At 40.2% G+C, this 20,120-nt stretch overlaps 1 protein-coding gene across 3 annotated transcripts in view; it reads left to right on the top strand.

Moving 5' to 3' along the window:
* The window catches only part of ABCB5 (ATP binding cassette subfamily B member 5), a 68,148-nt gene that overhangs the window by 23,332 nt on the left and 24,696 nt on the right, over nucleotides 1-20,120 (top strand). Inside the window, exons 2-16 of one of the 3 annotated variants that reach the window (XM_013294507.3) lie at nucleotides 1,317-1,384; nucleotides 2,415-2,502; nucleotides 2,630-2,678; nucleotides 3,708-3,861; nucleotides 4,321-4,387; nucleotides 4,617-4,808; nucleotides 5,924-6,095; nucleotides 7,132-7,256; nucleotides 9,700-9,874; nucleotides 10,834-10,947; nucleotides 11,725-11,835; nucleotides 14,188-14,313; nucleotides 15,570-15,773; nucleotides 17,000-17,170; nucleotides 19,719-19,880. In XM_013294507.3, the coding sequence (XP_013149961.3) occupies nucleotides 1,363-1,384; nucleotides 2,415-2,502; nucleotides 2,630-2,678; nucleotides 3,708-3,861; nucleotides 4,321-4,387; nucleotides 4,617-4,808; nucleotides 5,924-6,095; nucleotides 7,132-7,256; nucleotides 9,700-9,874; nucleotides 10,834-10,947; nucleotides 11,725-11,835; nucleotides 14,188-14,313; nucleotides 15,570-15,773; nucleotides 17,000-17,170; nucleotides 19,719-19,880 (1,932 nt within the window). In that variant the 5' untranslated portion in view covers nucleotides 1,317-1,362. Of the gene's footprint in view, nucleotides 1-1,316; nucleotides 1,385-2,414; nucleotides 2,503-2,629; nucleotides 2,679-3,707; nucleotides 3,862-4,320; nucleotides 4,388-4,616; nucleotides 4,809-5,923; nucleotides 6,096-7,131; nucleotides 7,257-9,699; nucleotides 9,875-10,833; nucleotides 10,948-11,724; nucleotides 11,836-14,187; nucleotides 14,314-15,569; nucleotides 15,774-16,999; nucleotides 17,171-19,718; nucleotides 19,881-20,120 lie in introns of those variants that run through there. The other 2 variants (XM_055804088.1, XM_055804089.1) reach the window with 2 other exon arrangements.

Here is a 20,120-nt window from a genome sequence, read left to right as displayed (position 1 = left end):
TGCCAAAACAAAGCCCCACACAAATTGCTGGGAAAAGATGGGGAATAAATAAGCAAAATGCAGTGCTTTGCTTCTCTTAAAAACAGTGCGTTCAGCTAGTTTTGCTCTTCATGTCATTTGGGAGTGGGAAATGAAAACACTTATTTTTAATAACAATTCTTAGTTCAAATTCATCAGTATATCTTTGCTCTTAGCTAGAACTTGCTGAATGCACTCAAGCCATGCCCAGGTTCGGTACGGCCTTGCAGACAGCTTTCACAGGCCTGACTGTGACAAGTGGCTCTTCTCCAGCTGCCCGCTCACCGCGGCTTGGCGGCGGTGTGCCAGACTAAATCCCCCCTGCGCCAGCCAGGGCGAGACCCGGCCTGGAAAGCGCTCCCTGATCTCTGGGCGGCTGGCGGGGCCGGCGGCCTGCGGGCCCTCGCCGGGGGGGCTGCCGAGGGCAGACGCCCGCCATACCGGGGGAGCCTCTCGGGGGGCCCCGCTGCCCCGGCGCCGCCCGCCCGGCCCCGGCCCGCACCTGAAACCCGAGCCGAGGGCGGGCGGGCGGGCGGCGCCCAACGCTATAAAGGCGCGGCCGGGCGGAGGGCGGGGGCGTGGGCGCTGCGCCCCGCCGGGGCGGCGTGAGGGGCGCGGGCACCGAGCGGGCTGTGCGGGTAAGCCGAGATAACGTGGGGGGAAACACCGCCGGGAATCTGCCAAAAAGGATGGTTAAAGAAACTTTTTTTTTTAAATGTCAGTTTGATTATTCATTTTGTTATTGATATTATTTTAGCCTTCATCAAATTAATGTGTGTGGGGTTTGCCTTTTTTTTTTCTTTTTTTTTTCTTTTAATCTATATATGTGATACATCAAGAAAAGCCCAGGGAAACTTGGAGCATCAGCCATTTACCGCCTCTAAATCTTGCTCTGCTGGTGTATGGTGTAACATATGGCATGTGTCTGTAGTCTTTATGGCTACAATCACGCTCATGTTATGACTGCTCGACAAGTTTTAATCAACCATAAGATAATGAGGGAAAGCCTCTGTTCTGTAATAGATCCTCCACAATAATTTCTGTATAAATGATCTAGGGATTTAGCATAGAAGACTACTAAAACTGGCTCCTGACCTAGGTTCCATTGGAATAGTCTGCACTGTTCTTAATAAAGTAGTTACTTATCGCACTGTTACATACATTTCTTTAGTCATTATATTTAAGTAAGACAATGCTGAGAGCAAAATGTAATGCGTTATGGAAAAACCCACAAATATTTTAATGCAAACTCTTTACATATCTACTAGTTCTAAACATCTATTGCTCTTTTAATGCAGGTTTTGATTAATGTGACTTTATCTCATAAGCATACGACAAAGAACAATGGCGGATATCCTTGACACTGGTAAGCCACAGGTCTGAAAGCTGTGTGTGTTTGAGGGATATATTCCAAGGCTCCAAATCTAAAGGTACATTTTAAGTCTTTACTGATTGCCATATGGTTTTACTGAAGACAATACATTTCTAGTGAAATAAAGCCACCACCTAGAAAATGTTTATGCATGAATCATTCCACCAAGTTCAATAAAATTCATTTACATGGGTAAAACTATTTAGGTGAGTCCTAGCCTAGGCATGGAAATGCTCCTAAGATCAGCTCAGTAAGGTGGAAGCACATCATTGCCTTCAAATGGTTGTCTGAACCACTGTTTATAGACTGATGTTAAAAACAGTATGTGGAAAATTCTACTCGTAGCAAGTCAGCAGTTAAAGTAAAGGTAAACTGGGGGTGGCTGGTGTGTGGAGCCTCTGCTCTCCCCGTGCAATTCACAGCAGGCTCCCTACTGTGGTTGCTCCTCAGTTTCTTTACCCGTGTATTACATCTCATTTTCTGCATTTAGAATCATAAGCTTTCTGGAGTAGGATTCTTCTTTTGTGTAGCTTTCTAAAGCCTCTTGCACAAAGGAAGTGGGACATGTGGCAACTGCAATACGAAGAAATAATTAAGATGGTTATTACAGGCAAAGGCATGATTCTTCCCTTAACTCACATCTATTCCATGTTACCTAGAGCAACTATAACCTTCACTATAAGCAATTCTGCTTGTTTCGGTTTCCTCTTATTTGCATTAAGTTGTGTAGGTTTTTGCAGTTAATTCTTGCTTTTAGCCTTTGATAGCCTTTCTGTATAAATATATTTTAATTGTAAAAAATGAAGCTTGTTTCCATCTGAGAAATGGAGCTGGAAGCTTTTTTCTGGAGTAAGGGAGATAAACTGAAAAGAAAGGAAGTCTCAAGAAAGATTCACTAAGAACATGAGGGAAAACTGTTCATTAGGATTTAAATGCTAAAGAATCAGCAGGAATAGTTGCAAGAAACTGGTTCAAAAGATGAGTTATTACGTTAAAAAGAAAAAGTCTGCTTTTTATTTCACAGAATCTGCAAGCAGGGGATATGACAACCCTTCTTTCCAACATGATGAAAATCTTGAACAAAGTGACCAGTTAAAGCCCAAAAGAAGAAAGTAGGTATTCTCTTCTTTGAACTTAACACATTGCCCGCTCATGTCCTGAGTGTATGGAAGGGGGGGAGTTTAACATGGCTTTGCTAGAAAAAAATCATTTTAACTAGTCTTGTGTATTTTCCCCTAGGAAGGAAAATGAGAAGACAGAGAAACGTGTGGTTGGCATTTGTGAACTGGTTAGTGTCCAGTTTGATGATCTGCTTTGTATTTTCTTTATTTGCCATTGTGAGTTGTTTATGAATTATAATTAATAGGCAATTAAAAACTAGAGAAGAAGCCTGACGCCTATTGATGCTAGACCTCTTTAGAATCGGTTAGGTCAGATTCTTCCCTTGGTGTATTGGTAGCACTGATAGCAGTTTACCTTAGTGCTGTTGGAGGATGAAGCTCACCCCTGCTAAGGCTGATCTAGCACATATATGCTGCATAGTCCCTTGCCTTGTCTCTATTTATAAAGGATTTTTTCCTGTGTTTGACATCTGAGGGATCTAGTCTTTGAGAGAACCAGTGATATGGTTTTGTGTCAGTTTTCCGCACAACAGCTATTTCCAAATAACTTACACGTGGACTTGTTTATTCTGGAACAAGATAAGTTTTGTTCTTTGGTTTATTCCATGTCCATTTACACTTTGGAAGAGGGTTAGGACAGTGAGGAATAAAATGTTCTGATTTCAGATTAACCACATCCAGGAATAGCTAAGGCAGTTTAAATTCACATCCTTCTTTAAACCAAACAAATGTTCAAGGGTAGACAAGCCTTAAGATACAATCTCTGCTGCAAACATTTTTCTGCTAGCAGATATAACCCAGGTGCTGGTCAATAACTCATTCTTGTTTACATTTCAAAGGCATTATCTTAGTAAATATGTAACTTTACTGGAACACAAAATGCAATATATTATACAGAGAAGATCATCACTTAGACACATGTAGGTCATATGCTTTGGGGTTTACTTTCCTGCTGAGTTGGGGAAAAACCGTGTGTCCTGCCAATATTCAATTAGCAGCCTTACTAAGTACTGATTTAAAGATGTAAGGGGACGAACTACAAAATTCTGATGTTCTGAATTTACCTTCAGTTGGTGTGTTGTTGCTACTTAGATTATATAGGCAGAAACAAAGCATGTTCTGTAAGTCTTCTGTACTGTAACAAATACACACACTCTCAGGCATAACTTCACTCTCTGTTTTTAATGCTTATGTAGTTTTGCTATGCTGACTGGGTGGATGTCCTTCTGATGGTAGTTGGTTTGATCGCAGCTGCTGCAAATGGTACTGGATTGCCGCTTATGATCATTGTCTTTGGAGAGATGACAAACAGCTTTGTGCTGAGTGGTGTGAAATCAAATATGTCAGAAGGTAAAAAGTTAAAACTAGACTTCTGTATTTACCAGTTATGTTTTGCTACAGGGGCTAAGATTTTTTCCCTCCCCAGACTATGCACTGGTGCACATCTAAACAAGCATGTAATGAGCAAAATTCATCCTGCTGCAAACGACCCAGTCATTTTAATCCATCTCTAATGGCTAGGCCAGGAAAAAAAATTGCATTGGATGTGCTCTTTATGAATGAACTTCAACATCGGTAAGATAGTAAGGAGCATGACTGCCTTCTGTATTGTCAGTTATCAGGCACTAATTACTGGAAGCCCCTTAAAAATAAATGTGTGTTTTCCAAATGATTTTTTTGTTTTGCAAAACTCTACTTGCAAAATAATAATAAAAAAAAGATTCCCAAACTGATGACCCTAGATTGCCAGGAGTTATTTTCTACATGTAATGCATTGACAAACATTACTATTTTTTTCCCCCTACACAGATACTTCAGTAAATAGTTCCAGCTGTTCATTGATTCCAGGCATAGATATAGAAGGTGAAGTGACAAAGTAAGAGTCTTTGTAGTTATTCTGTCAAAGGAGTATTGGGGGATTGTCTTTTACTGTGTTATCCCTTTGAGCAGATGCCAAATGTTTGATTTCTCAAAAAGGGTTCCCAATAATGTATCAGAAGCTTCAGTATTTACTTTGGTGGGGTAAATGAAGACTAATTGTTGCTTTGTGTGCCTAACTCATAAGATACAGTGGAGTCATATGGCCTTTTGTTACCTTATCACAGGTTTGCTTACTACTATGTGGGAATTGGCTGTGCTGTGTTGATACTGAGCACCATCCAAGTATGGACATTTTTGATTGCTGCTACAAGACAGACAGCAAGGATCCGGAAGAAGTTCTTTTTTGCAGTGCTCCATCAGGAGATGGCTTGGTTTGATACTATCCAGATAGGAACTTTGAACACCAGACTGACAGAGTGAGGGCTCTGTTCTTTTTTTTTTGCCCATTTAAAAGAAAATTGCCATTTATCTTCTATGGAAAAAGAATAAATTAAAAAACCACACACAGCCAAAAGAAAAACCAAGCAAACACAAACATAGTGTGAAATATGACAACTCTGAGGAAGAAATTCATTATTTTCAGCTTCATTTATGTAGTTTCTGTGATATATGCATTGGAACGTTTTTTTGTGTGAGATGTCTGATGTTGGCTTTCTAACGTGCATGAAGTATGTGGCAGACAGTACTAGATAAAAAGCTCTGCTGTCTCCAGCTAGTTTACAAATACTGAAAGCTCTGACACTTAATATTGAGTGGAAATGAGCTTGCATTTACATCCAGCCAGATCTTGGGCTAGACTCCATCCAGTCAAAGTCTTTGGAGCTTTTCCACAGATTTAAATAGACTTAGGGATGAGGACTGTATGCCCCAGGATGTGATGGGACTATATGCATATGGGAATATATGCAGATTTATATATTTTTTTCTGGTTTTTAAGGTAGCTTTGGATAGAGCTGTGTCCTGAAAGGTGTAAGAGAAGCTTGAATGAAATCACTCTCAGCTCTGTTATCTATGTGTTCTGGGAAGAGAAAATGGGGAAGGAAATGTGTATGAAAAGCAGGTTCTTCCAAATAACAGTTGTTCTGATTGAATGGAGATAACCCTTGATCTGAGTCTGTAGCCAGAACTAACATAAAATACAGCAGGGTGCTGAGTGGGAGGAATCATTTGGAGATGGTCATGGGAGGTGAGGAGGCTGTTTGGCTGTTTACTTGTATTGCTCGATTTGGAAGCTGGATAAGGAAACCAGGTCATTTGTGACCCAGTGTCAGGGCACAGAAACAGCTGAGAATGCTGGAAAATAAAGAAAATGAGCCCTGAAAAATAGGAGGTTTCTGCTGTGTTTTGGCCACACAAGAGGCTAATGGTACTGTTCAGTAGCTGTGGTTAGAAATTTCACTGTGCCAGTTAGGAAATGGCAAAGCTTCTGACATTAGGCCACACAGTGTGAAACGGAGCCGGGGGGAAGTTAGAATAAAGGGCATTCAAAGCTAACAAATCTTTTTTTTATTATTATTATCATTGTTTAAAGTGACATCAACACCATCCACGAAGGCATCGGAGACAAGATCTGTATATTTGTACAGTTCTTTGCCACGTTTCTGGCAGGGATTATTATAGGATTCGTCCACGGGTGGAAGCTGACACTGGTGATTTTGTCAGTCAGCCCTCTGCTTGCTGCATCAGCAGCAGTTTGGTCAATCGTAAGTGTGGGGGGATTGATAAACAAACCAAACCAGAAAAACATTACAACCCTTATGCACAGGAAAGGGGGAGGAATGGGAGAAACCTAGTGTGGTTTCTAAGTTGGGAAGTTGGCCCCGTGCTTACTTTATGACTTCTCCTCCTTCTGTAGCTTTTCTCTGAGTTCCCAAGCATGTGCTTGTAAGTTATATTCCTTGTGTCCACATGCTCTGTCCTTGTGCCATGTGGTAGGAGGGTTATCTGCATCAGCACATCTTCCTTGTGCAGCAATTTCTTCATGCAGAGCACTGGGGAAGCTCAGGCATGCTCTTGTGAGCCTCTCTTTTAACACAAATGCTTTCAAGCTCTTTCCATCTGCACATATACAATACAATATCTTGCAAATAATTTACCAAATTTGATGTGGTGTACAGCATAGACCCCAGGACGCATATACAGCTGCTGCAGACTGGAATGATATAAATTAGTGTAATATCTGGAGAGGTTTCACTTTCAGATAAGAAAACATTTTCCCTTTGTGATCTGTTGTAGCCACCCACATTAATGGGTACAACTTGTATTCCTGAGTGGTTACTTTTTTATAGTACTATGGGGTTTTCCTACTTGAAGCACTTCAAATAAGCTAGGAAGAACATTAGAAGTTGTAATGTGACTACCCCGCTTACTTTGATGTCCACTGGTGTTCTAGCTTCTGAACACCTCAGAGACCCTCCCAGAGCAGCTATGGAACACCTCCCTGACCCAACACATGTTGTAATATAACTTATAGGCTGTACTCCACTTGGGAGGAAAGTGGATCAGTGATGAAGCTCCTCCGAAGCTCATCTGATGCTCATGAGGTCTTTCACTGTAATGAGGACATAATGAAAGAATAAGCTGGGTTTTGGGGAAATTCAGGTCATGGAGAGGAGCTGACCCCCTCTTTCCTAAAACCTCATCTTGTGCCTTGATCGCTGATCATTCGTACTTACCAATACAGTGCGCATACCCTTTCAGTAGGCTGCAATAAATAACATCTGGTTTTCAACTTTCCAGCTCCTGGCATCCCTTACTGCTAAAGAGCTGACTGCTTATGCTAAAGCAGGAGCTGTGGCAGAAGAAATTTTGACAGCAATCAGGACTGTTATGGCTTTCAATGGACAGGAGAAGGCATTAGCAAAGTAAGTTTTTGAAATAATAATTATATTTAAAATATGGAAAAGGAGTTTGGCTGTGAGTTGGTTTTGTGGTTTATGGGGTTTGGGATTTTTTTGGAGGGGCAGGGAAAGAAAGAGATTCTTCGTGGTGTCGTTTTATCCTTCTGTAAGTGGACAGCTTGCCTGAAAATAAATATGTGTAAATAGACCTAGTCAGAGAATGCAGGCTACTTTGTGTTAATGCTGCAGCATAGACTCAAATTTATTCTCTGATTGAGAGCTGGAACTGAATTTGAAGTGAAAGTGGTGGGAAGGTTATCTTTACCTATTAGTCAAATGCAGCAAAGAATGTGATTAATTGCTTAACTTCTAGAACATGTGCCCTGCTGTTCTGATCCTTGATTAATGAGTTTATGTTTAAGCCTCACTGAGTAACAGTCTCAAGTAAAATCACGTTACTGGCTTTTATTACTTTAGTGATTTGAAACTAATACTTGTAGTTAACCTAATCCAGTGTTGGCCCTAGTCCCATGTAAAAGGTTAGGTGGATATGGCTGACCACAAATTTATTCACATGTGTCAGATAACAAGCATAAACAATAACATTCAGTATAGAAATACAGGGCATCACCAATACTATGCAGTTGGGAAAGACAAACCAGAAGACCTGATCCATACAATCCATGAACCTCTTTTATCTCTTTGAACGGTCATGTTTGCCCTGGTCTTGTGCAAAATTTCTAAGGTGATGTTAACACTAACTCAGGGTCCTATAGCCTGCTCCTGCATTGTCTGCTTCCAGGGGCTGAGCTCTGACTATCTTATGGCACTGTATTCTGCTTACTGGGACTTGTGCTTAAGTTGCAATAATATTAAGACCCTTTCTGCTTACACAATACAGACAAAAAAGCCCTAAGATGGCCTAGATCAGTTGTCGCCTTCCTCCCCATCTTCTTCTTGGTCCCTGCAAACATCAGTGTCTGAAAATCCAATGATAGGAGCTATTTCAAACTATTGGGTTTTTTTGAGGTCTAGAGACAAAAATAACTGATACCCATGTAACTCCATGCTGGTAAGGCCTTTCCTTTCCTCCATGGTTGAGCAATCAGCCTCTTCCACAGCTCCACCTCCATTTAATGTAAAACAAAAAAACAAACAAACCAAAAAAAACCCCAAAAAACCAAAACCTAACCATGGAATTGGTGGCTTTCCTAGGAACATTTTCTATTTTCTACTAGGGACAGGCAAACTTCTACCAGGGACAAACTAGGGCATTTTGCAAATTCTGTACTGTGGCTCCTGCACAGCTCTTGAACAATGGCCTCAGAGTTAGGAAAAGAAACCTTTCACTGCCCAGTGCTTCCACTGATTACAAATGGTTATGCTTGCAAGGGACCTTCAGTCATCTGTTTCTGGCAGTGGCTTGGCTCTTCCTCTGTAGCTGAATGATCATGTGTACTTGTTAAATTGCTGAAATCCAGTTCTCACTTCCCTGGAAGACCTATGATGCTGCTGAGTTGAAGGTAGGGTTAGTTTTAAGAGCACAGCCAAGCTAAAACATTTAAATATATTTGAGTAACAAATATAGTGGTTTTAGCATGTAAGCAATTTACATGAACAAAATTAATGCATATTGGTTTAAGATTCCTGCCTGGCTGACTGAATTTCATGCCTTCTTACTGTGGGGAATGTTTTGTATAGAAAACTTGTATTAGGAAAAAAGTGTAAGCTGTTGAACATGTTGCTGACAAGTAAAAAGATGCACTATTTCTAGACTATACTTTCTATAATGAGCTTGTGTAAGTGAAAGCTATTAGCTGGAAGCTGGAGGTGAATGAATATGAGCTATCCTTGGAAGAAATAATTCTCACATTGAACTTGTCAGTCTTTATACTGGTGTTCCATGTCCACTTGTTTGCTATATTGCCATATTAATCAGTAAACTAACCTAAGAGAAAGATTCCTGACTTGTCAAAATGACCAGTAAGAAAAACTCTGGCCTTAGAGGGAACTCTGGGTTCTATTTGTTTACCTGCCTTCATCCATACTGCCCGAGTTGGGGTTTTTCTTGTTTTGCCTTTTTTTAAATGTGGAAGACTAAACCTTACCTTCAATAGGTAATGTTGATAAAACTTTCTAAAGGTTTTCTTTCAGGACTAATGCAAACAAATGGCTCAAGATTGGTATCGTGTCTTCTCTCATGATGATGAAGGCATGCTACTCAATTGTTTTCTAAACTTCCATAGAAGTATAACAATGTCGTCAGCATGTCAGAGGAGAATTATTCAAAGGAATTATACCCCTACTAGTTCTCTTTCAAAAAAAATTAAAAATATCTGTATTCTCTTTGAGACTTCAATTGCTTTTATGGTAGAACTAGCTTTAATTAAGTAAAGGGCACTGGGAAATACCAATCAGAATGGTATGTGGTACCTGTCAAGCTGATGGTTTTCTTATTCACTTTTAGATATGATGCTAACTTAGAGATGGCTAGAAGTGTTGGAGTGAAAAAATCCATTACCACCAATACATCTCTAGGTGTTTCACAATTTCTTACCTTTGGATCCTATGCGCTTGCATTTTGGTATGGAACCAAACTCACTGCTGAGGAAGAAAATTATGACATTGGTCGTGTGTTAATTGTAAGTATAGCAATGCAGCTTTGAAAAATGCTCTGCCACTTCAAGAAAAGAACTATGCAAGTAGTGTATATAATTATTTCTATTTTCTGCCAACTGCTTGCTAATTGGTTGCTAGAGACTTGCTTGTTATAAAAGAACTGAAAGGAAGGCATTCATCTTACCTAGCTTTTGATATAACAACTTTGAAGAGGGCACATTGAGTTCCCACTCTAATCAGTGTAGAGGCAAAAGTATCTGCACTTCTCACTTGTCCTGGACCCTATTGTAAGGCAGGATGAACAACCTAGAACCAGTGGTTTAGACAGCAAAGATAAGTAAAGTGGACTGCCAACAAAATTCTAGCTAGACACTAGGATAAAATTAATCCCACTGGTGTGCTGAATGCGTACTGGGAAGTCTTCACCATCTCTTTTAGCCACAATGTTTTCTGCGTATTTTGTTGTTTACCTGCAAGTGTTTACCATACACTAACAGTGCTTCTAATTTAGTAATGGTTTGCAGGTAGTTAGCTATCTTCTTGCTGTCAAAAGTTTGGCTACATGCTTAACTTACACAGTCCAGTGACTTCTGTTGTGTTCTCCTCAGTATGGTTCCTCACAGCATGTAAAGTTTATTGTGTGTTGGTCCCACAGGTGGGATTTCAGTTAAAATCTGGACTAAATTTTGCAAGCTAATTTTAGCAGCATCTGGAAAGCAATGGAGAAATTTTGTTCTATTTATACATGATAAATAGTGCAAGAACATTGAACATTCATGCCACAAAAGCATGTGTCAGTAGTTACCATTCACCCCAGGAAAATGAGGAGTGGACAGGAGCAACTGTGAAATGCACCTTTCTTTCACTTTTATATTTAATTTTCCTGGAAAGGGTGCACTAGAAAGTTGTGGGCATTTAACAGCTAGGCGCTGGTGGCTCTGTAATCGCAGTTAACTCTCATAATGCCCTCCATCTCCCACAGGTGTTCTTCTCTGTGCTCATTGGAGCCTTCTCCCTGGGCCAGGCAGCTCCTAACCTGGAAAGTGTAGCTAATGCGCGTGGAGCTGCCTATGAAGTATATCAGATTATCAATAAGGTAAGCACAAAAGAAACCTTTCAACCACACTTTTTTTCCCTTTTTTTTTCCCCGCCTTGTAACAAAAACACTCAAAAGCCCCTAACCATAAACCCTATAGATGCCTAACACTGAAACCCATAATCTCTCCATTCATATCAAGAAAACCGCCTCTTTACTTCTTACAATGAATGCTGGGAAACCTGTCATGTGTATCTGAGATTTGTGGAGGACGTCTTTCTTTAATATTAGACTTGCAACTCCAAAGGAAAAGTAGTAAGGCACTATACTATTTTTTAAAAGTGCATTTACACACAATTTCAGCTGACCTGGGATTTTTTTTGTGGGGGAGTTGGTGAGGAGGGAATTAATAGTGTTATTGAAAGTTATAACATTATAAAGCTGCAATGCTGGTGTTGCTGTGAAGGGTTTCCATATTGTTATCTTGATCTTGCTGTGTTATGCAGCAAATGGATATCTGTGTACATAAAACACTTCAAACAAGTAGGACTAGAAAGTTCATGGAGAAACAGCTGCATCATTCTTCCTGATGTGAATACTGAGGGCCATGTTTAGGCTGAAGGACAGTAAAGTTCTGCAATTACAGATTTTCTGCTGTGGTTTTTGTTGTGTTTGAAAATATACTCTATTTGTCCAAGTAGCATTCACAGTTAGATGCTCCTCTGCATTCAGCATCCTGTGGGTAAAATGCAGCATCTTTGCTATGATATACCGCAGTGTAAACTAGCAGTTCCAAAAGTGTGATAACCAGCAATATATTTAAAAACCTCTTTCCAGAAACGGCTCATAGATAGCAGTTCTAAGGAAGGCTACAAACCAGACAAACTCATAGGAGAAATTGAATTCAGAAACATCCATTTCAGTTACCCATCCAGACCTGATGTTAAAGTAAGTGTTCATTTTGGATTAATCTGTTGTACTGTAATTCTGCAGCCTATGTATGCATTGTTTGTCTAATCTTGTTGTTCTTGAACACAATATGCATTCTTGTCTTGGGAGGTGGGACATTATTTTTTCGCCCCAATAGTCCACAAAGACAAAGCTCTAGATCTATTGCCACTAGCTACCTGCTCACCATTCTCTTCTACTGCACAAAGCTAAGAAGAATGTGTTGCTCCTAGTCAGAATTTCTGTGAGCAAGAGTCTGATAAACCAAATAAGACTTTTAAGATCTGTCATTAGAACTTCCAGACTTTAAAGTCAAACCAGGAAGCTGCTCTTTTTCCATTCCCTTGGCTGTTCTGAGTTGCTGTGATGTCCCATGTGAAAAATGACATGTGAGATAGGTTTTACAACAATATGCCATCAAATGGATGGAAGCATTAATCCTAAATATACATTTGTAAGTCAAATGTTATTTTGGGAAGATGTTAAAATTGCTGTTCAATCAACTGATGTCCCATTCTTTGCCAGCTGAATTTCCCTTAATGCCATTATTGTGCAGTGCTATGTACATCATGTCATGGCAGTTACTTTTGTGGTGATACGGTTGGTTTGACTTCCCTACCGTATTCAACAGTTTACAATCTTTCAAGAATCCTGATAAAGGTGATAGGAAAAGGAATTTGCTGCTGCTGTTACTTGATGAAGAGAAAGGTAGAAATAGAGATTTTTAAACGTCAACAATTAAAAGCCAAACATGCCAATTCAGTGGTGAGAATGGGAAAATTCATATTACTGTGGCTATTTCTTCAGATGGCTCTTCCCACCTCAGTCATCTGAGATCTGTCCCATTGCGCATCAAATCCTGTTCCCAGGACACTGGGGCTGCTGAAGGGCAGACCCCAGAGCTAGGCTTTCTGCCTAACTGAAGTCAGTGCAATGCATCATCTTTCACTCTTGGCTCAGAAATCAGAAGTGACAGAAGCAGACTCTTCATTCTTCTTCCTAAAAGTGCTATTCAGGCTGATGAGATGTGTTGAGTCTGCATGCCAAATGGGAGGGGAAATAAGAAATACTCTGTCATCCTTCCCAAATCTACTGATTCAGCAGCTCTCCCTGCTAAGAGCATCAATGTTATCTAATACAGCCAGAAGGAATCAGCAAAGATATGTAGGAGTTATCCACAATCTCAAACAATAAATGCAACACGGTGTAATCTCCCCTGTCCAGGCTAAACCAAATCAAAGAGATCTAAGGAGTCTAGTTATTGTTAGTTTTAATCTTGACAACACCTTGCCTGATAAAAGAGTTAGAAACAGTCTATTAGACGGTTGTGACTATTTGCATCTGGAGAAATTATGGTTTCCAGAATATAGTTCTTACCTGATAATGCAGGCACCAGGATATCAGCTTCTTGGAGACACAAACCCTGCTAGATGTAAAACAAGTAGAGGAGAGCAATATTGCAACAATTTTAATCTCTCAGTAGGCAAAATTATAAAACACCCTGGTATAAACAAGAAGAGTTCCCACAGCAGCCAGATATTTTGGCAACTACACAGCATTGCTGGTATATGACATGGACATCTTTTGACGTAAAAAGTTCCTAAATGTGAAGATGGCAACAAAGGTGTCATTAATCTGTAACTACTCCCTGGGTTGCTGAGGCAGTTAACAATGAGGGCTGGGATTTCGTAACAGCTTTCCAGCAGTTACCTTGTCAAAACAGCCATTCATATTCTGAAAACAGAAGAGAGGAGGCTTGCTTCTCAGCAATACTGCTTAGCACCTTAGAAATATTTTCCTGTGAGATTCATAAGTGTTATGCCATTGCCTACACATTGGAAAATGGAGGACAGCAGGAGAAAGTAAGACCCCGAGCCTGCTACCAGATCACACAAACTAGAGAAAACGAGCTATCAAGTTTAGAGTACTCTGGCTATGTCTATATTAGTTGATGTAAGTGTGCTGAGGAATTTTCCCAGGCACTGGAATGCAATGGTCTATGCAAGGGAACTCTTAAAATGTTTCTTGGCATGAACTTGGCTTGTTCCAGCTATCAATCTTCTCAAATAATTCCCAGGCTTGGTTTGGTAGCCAGAGGATCAAGGGGCCATTCCCAAAAGGCAGGTTGCATGTAGCCATCCTGTTTCGAAGACTAACACATTTCACAAGCACAGATGCAGGCTCTTTCATATCAGTGCTCCAGAATATTCTCAGGTACGATTAACTTACTAGTATTGGCATACCTTCAGACTGTGCCCCTTACTACTGCTCTGATTATTGCTGCAGTTACCTTGACAGACCATTCTCTAATCAAGCGTGTCAAACTAAGATATAATTTATTTATTTTTCCAGATTCTCAAAGGTCTAAACTTGAAAGTTCAAACTGGGAAGACCATTGCTTTAGTTGGTGCCAGTGGTTGTGGAAAAAGCACTACTGTTCAGTTGCTGCAGAGGTTCTACGATCCTGTCCAGGGAGAAGTGAGTGCCTGCAAATGAGCTGTAAAAACTGAGAACTATTAGGATAAAAATGAGTTTCCCATACTTGACTGAACCTCGATTTTTATTTTTATTTTTTATTGAATTTGAGTATACTTCTGCATAGTTCAGTATTTGCACAATTTAAATTTCAAATTAACTATCTTCTCCTGTTAGCTTGACTTCATTGTTCTTCTTGCACTACTATGCCAGAAATAGTAAATACCACAAATCTTGGAATAGATGCAAGATCAGAATTTAAAATTATTTTAATCAGTAATTGGCTTCTAAGGTTCTGTTAACATTTTTTTGTTAAGCAAAACATAGTCCAGCAGTGCCCTGCTGTGCTTCGCTTTCTGTTCATTGAACATAAACTAAAACCTGGAGTTTTCCTATTTTAAGTGGTTGTTTTCTTGGCTCATTTTCTCTATCTTCTAACCCACAGTAAAAGTTTCCATCATTACACGTTGTACATCTGCTCTACCTCTAAACACTAGATCCAGTCAGTAAATGATAAATACTTCTCATAAGAAATTTCCAAAGGGAAAAAGGAGGAAAACAAACAATATATTTTTCAGTGAAATGTTCTTCTCATATTTAAAGAATGCTACTTAGTAGTTGTTACTGCAGGTTGAAACTAGGCAAGCATTTCAAATGTTAAATGCTGAACTATCACTACATAGTGTATTAAGGTGGCTATCTTATCAACACAGCTGTTTCTTAAAATTGTTGTCTCTGCGACTGTTTATTCTTGTCCCCATGCCTCAGTTTGCTCAGTTCCTCAGTTCCTCCCCTGTGCTAATGTCAATCAATGTTCACAGGACCACATTGCAAATGATCTAGATAAAAAATAACTTTCCCTTCCTTTTTAGTCAACTTGGACTATTTCTTTGATCTGGTGTAAAGTACGGCCACAGAGGCAGTAGTGTAGCCACAACTGCAACAGCAGCAAACTGGCACAGGGGCATGAGAACAGGGTAAAAATATGCAGGAGAGCTGGAAAACTCTTAAGCCAGGTTGGACAAGATGGTTACTGGGGGTGGGGAAGGAGAACAAACCTCTGTTTATGCTGCTGCTCACCATTTACTAGCTTGTGTAATGGATAAAAAACTACAGTTTTAACTCTCCCCCAACATAGTTTTCTGCTAAAGACTTTTTTTTTTTGCCTTTGTAGCTGATATTTAAGTAATAGTAATTAATTGATTTATTCTGAAAAAAATGCATTTCTCAACTTCTTTGACATACACTTTTTCTACCAGATTACCTTAGATGGTCGGGATATTCAGACACTTAATGTAAAGTGGCTACGAGAAAATATTGGTATCGTGAGCCAGGAACCTGTTTTGTTTGCAACAACAATAGCCGAAAATATTCGCTATGGCCGAGAAGATATTTCTGATGCTGAAATTGAGCAAGCAGCCAAGGAAGCCAATGCTTTTGACTTCATATCTAGACTGCCTGATGTGAGTTTGTGAACTTCTTTTGAGTGTAAGAATAAAAGGTCCATTTAGGCCAGCGTCCTGTTTCTGAGGGGGAGAGCGTGGGTATTCAAGTTGTAGTTTAACTTCTCAAAATACTCTTATAGCCTCCGGCAGCTTTCAGTTCAGGGCCTTTCTGGGCTAGATACTGTGCCTTTGGTTGGTTACCCTCAAAGGATTTGTGCCTAAGTCTGGAAAAGCTGCCAGTGCCTTAACTCAGAAGGGAAGCTTCACAGCTGTATTACCATCCCTACCCATCTCACAAGGTGTGGGAAGTGTTGGGCTCTTAAAGAGAAGATGCAGAAATCCGAAACTCTTTGTCAGGAGCTGTCTGCATGTTCAATAGGAAATGGGGGGTGTAGGTAAGTATGCCCTGAACCAAGGCCGTTTTCAGCAGCTGGGAGCTTGAGCTCTCCCTCTGCCTGAGATTCACAGCCTTGAGCCCTCTCCTAGCAGTAGGTGCCTTACTACTTTCAAGGTGTGGGCTGGAAGTGAGATCAGTCATTCAAAACACATCCTCAGGAATGGACAATGATATCGTCTTCCTTTTGGTCCTGCAGTTAAAAAGACGTGGAAAAAATGCCCACCCAGGACTTGATTTCAAATTCTTCTTCTACCTCAGAGAGCTCATCCCCCATCTCTCAAGCATGTACTATTTCTAGTGTGTCAATCTGTTCTGAACTTCCTTCTTAGGAAGTTAGTTGACAATATTTACTCTTAAACAACTATATAATAAAAGACTACACTGGACTTTGAGACTTGCCACTTGAATGAGTGACAGTAGGAACCAAGCCATGGCTCTGGAAGGGAGGTGGGTCTCGGGTTCAGAGGAGGCAATGTTATAGGTCCTGGTGAGTCTCTATGATCCCAACCCTGTTGGACAGGTAGGCAGTCCTCAGTAAATGGAGATGCCTTTTACAGGCTTGTCTTGCAAAAACCCAGGTTTTGAAGCACTCTCTGTGCAAGCAGTAAAGATCAAGATTTGAAGAACCATAAGTTCAAAGTTAGGCATGTAAAGTATGTAATGGGGGTGGGAGGGCTTGGCTAAAGGCTACGTGGATAGATGCAGTTTCATGTGTGCTATGCCCATGCTCAAGTTAGCCAGATAAAGCTACCGCTTGTCTAAAAGCTGAGTACTTATGAGCACACAGAGAAGTGAGGATTTCATTTGAGATGTCCCACAGCTTCTGTTTTGTTTTCTCCTTTCTCAGAAATTTAACACCATAGTGGGGGAAAGAGGGGCTCAGCTGAGTGGAGGACAGAAGCAGCGAATAGCTATTGCCCGCGCCCTAGCAAGAAATCCCAAGATTCTTCTTCTGGATGAAGCTACATCTGCACTAGATACTCAGAGTGAATCCATAGTGCAAGCAGCTCTTGATAAGGTAGGAGCCACAATATTGAAGCTACCAGTTGCCATGAAAAGGTGTAATAGCACTTAAGAAAAATTAATGTGCAGTTTGCAGCGCAGGTTTCCATTGAAACCAAGAACACTGGAAAACAAAATGTGGCTGGATGTTCCAATTTCAGTGTTTTGACAGGGAGTTTAAATGATCAAAACTCTCCTTAAGTATCATGTTTATTTGGGTTTTTTTAGCATTATTATGAATTACCAAGACACTTTATCGTGTGTAACTAACTTGGGTCTCCTGCACTCCCTTTTTCAAATCACAATTGTTCATATGCTGGTGAAATATGGATGGCAACTTACCAAGGCAAGGTATGAGGACCGACTGGCCTTTCAGGTGAATTAATAGAAATGTGTGATATTCCTAGTATTCATTCTTCGTTGAACAGTTGCTTCCTAATTTTCAGAAAGCTCTTGGGATTTAGCCATTTTCTTTCCTTACAGACATTGAATGGGAATCACAGAACAAAAGCAGAGCCAGTTACAAATACTAAATTTCTGCCCCCTTGTGTTTTTTATCAGCCCCACAGCTCTAGGGTTGGCACTGCTGCAGAGCAGAGCTGTCAGAACTTCTAACCATGACTCCGTCCCATCAGCTCACAGTCCCTTCCTTGCAGCCCTCCTTTGTCAGCAGTTTCCACCAAGATGTAGTGGAACCTAAAGGCTTTGATTAAAAGAACTTCATGGTTGGGCTGGAATATTTTTTCATTTATCTAATGTTTATTTAAAAAGTATTCTTAAAAGCTAAGTGAAAAATCCTGCCTTTCATTTCAGTAGTTATGCACAGAGAAATAAGAGTTATTACAGAATTTGTCACCTTCATTACCAGTCCATTTTAAATCTGAGGTAACACGTAGCTGTTGGTTATATCCACATGATTATACTGATATTAATATTGAGGTAACACATAGATGCAAAAATAATATTAATCTAATCTAATTTTTATATAAATAATATTTTGTTGCAAAGTTAAGCACTAAATGATTGCTGTTTCAGCTGTAATTTAGATTTCTTCTGTATGTTCTTTAATTCCATAATCAAATACTAAACTTTTCCAGAAGCTTATTGCTTCATTTGGTGCATAACATAGAGGGAGATCGCTCAGTTAACGTAACTGTTCTGTTTTCTTCCTCATCCTTCAGCATGTTCCCAGAACACACCAAAATGAGCCCTGAATCATAACTTACTCATTTTTTCACAACTTTTTGATGTTTACTGGTGTAGTCCCCAAATGGGATTTACAAATTTCTTCTTAGTATCCCCGAGTGGAAAAAGTGGTGCTAACATTGTTCAGTATTTTTACAGCTGAGAAGCAGAGATATTAACCTCACAAATGCACGCTGTTTCAGAGCAGTCATATGCAGATACTTGTAGTACGCTGCTGTTCAGATAACTTTGCATCTTTTAAAGTATTTTGCTTATGCTGAACACAGCTCCCAACTGCAGCTGTGAAGGCTACTCTGCACCTCTGAATGTTAGGGCACAGGCATGAAAACTGCACTGAGGCAGACCTCCTGCGACAGATTTTGAGTGACTTGCATCAGATCCATGATAACTAGATAGCAGGTGTAGGGGAAGAAGCCAGATCTCCATGGAAGCATTCACCTACTGGAACTGTCCTCATCTTCTGCACACTCCTGTTCCTTTGCCCATATTATGTACGTTTTCTGTAGCAAGTAACTTCCAGCAGACTCCTTGACTGCAGAACATATTTGTTGTGTGAGGTTCTCTTGAATTTCTCTTCCTGCCCCCAAGCTACCATCTGCTCCAGGCATCAGCAAGCAGGAAAGCTGCACTCTCCAGCAGCTGCAAGCTGGCGTGTGCTTATTTGCTGCATGAGAGCTTTGAACATCACTGGTCTGCATGTGAGAGCTGGAGAGGAATGGAACATGTAACCTGCAGATGGAGGCTTCAGCAGCTCTCCTCGCCAAATCTCACCAGGCTCCTGACTTGAGATGTAGCATACTTCAAAAGACTGGGAGAAAGCTTTAGGGAGTGGCTAAACCCCATTTCTGACCCCAGATGTGCTCTGCTCCTCTACACTTTCCTGTAAAGTCTTGTCAGAAGTCATGCTAATACTATACTTCCAAAAATATGCATGGACAGTATATAAAGAAAATAGCCTTTATATGCTAGCTATACTAGCTTTATTTTGAGAAAATATCTAAGTATTCTTGCCACGTTTCCTTCCCATGCATACACATGGAAACACTTTATGGGCAACTTTAACTCAAATCGTTCAAGTTTGGTAAAAAGTCAAATAACCTTAATTACAGCCCACATTGCCTGTCTAACAATACTAATGTGGTTTTCTCTGCCTGATTTAGGCAAATGAAAGTATCCTTAGACTGTTAAACAAGAGACATGAAACCAGGAAAAAATGTATCTTTGCTTTTAGAAAAAAAAAATATTTTTAAAGTTTGGATTTATTTTATCTTATAAATGCCTAAAATAATTTTGGTTTTTTTTCTGTGCTGTTTTCTTGCACATTTTAATGTAAACTTCTTCTGTTGTTTTACTGTAAGGCTCGCGCTGGACGTACCACTATTGTGATTGCTCACAGACTGTCTACCATCAGATCGGCTGACACTATTGCTGGATTTGAGAAGGGCATTGTGGTTGAACAAGGAACACACAGTGAACTCATGTTGCAGAAGGGAGTCTACTATTCCCTTGTAATGCAGCAGGTATGGGCAAATTTATTTATTTTCTTTCTCCATTTCACAAAGTTGTGAAATGCTGGTATGCGGAGCCATTTTCTCTCTGTAGTTCCTGCATGTTGTCCAGCTGGCAGCTGCTCAGTCACTCTAGTCTGGGCATGGACACAGGCTTGGAATTCTTGGGTGTTTTACCCATAAAAGTGTTTCAAATTTACGCAATCCAATATGTCAAAAACATAAGTGAGTTGAAGGCACAGACTACATAAT

Source organism: Falco peregrinus, chromosome 5, assembly GCF_023634155.1.
Source record: "Falco peregrinus isolate bFalPer1 chromosome 5, bFalPer1.pri, whole genome shotgun sequence".
Classification (NCBI taxonomy): Eukaryota; Metazoa; Chordata; class Aves; order Falconiformes; family Falconidae; genus Falco; species Falco peregrinus.
Note: the sequence above shows the minus strand (reverse complement) of the source record. Positions and strands in the feature narration are given on the sequence as shown.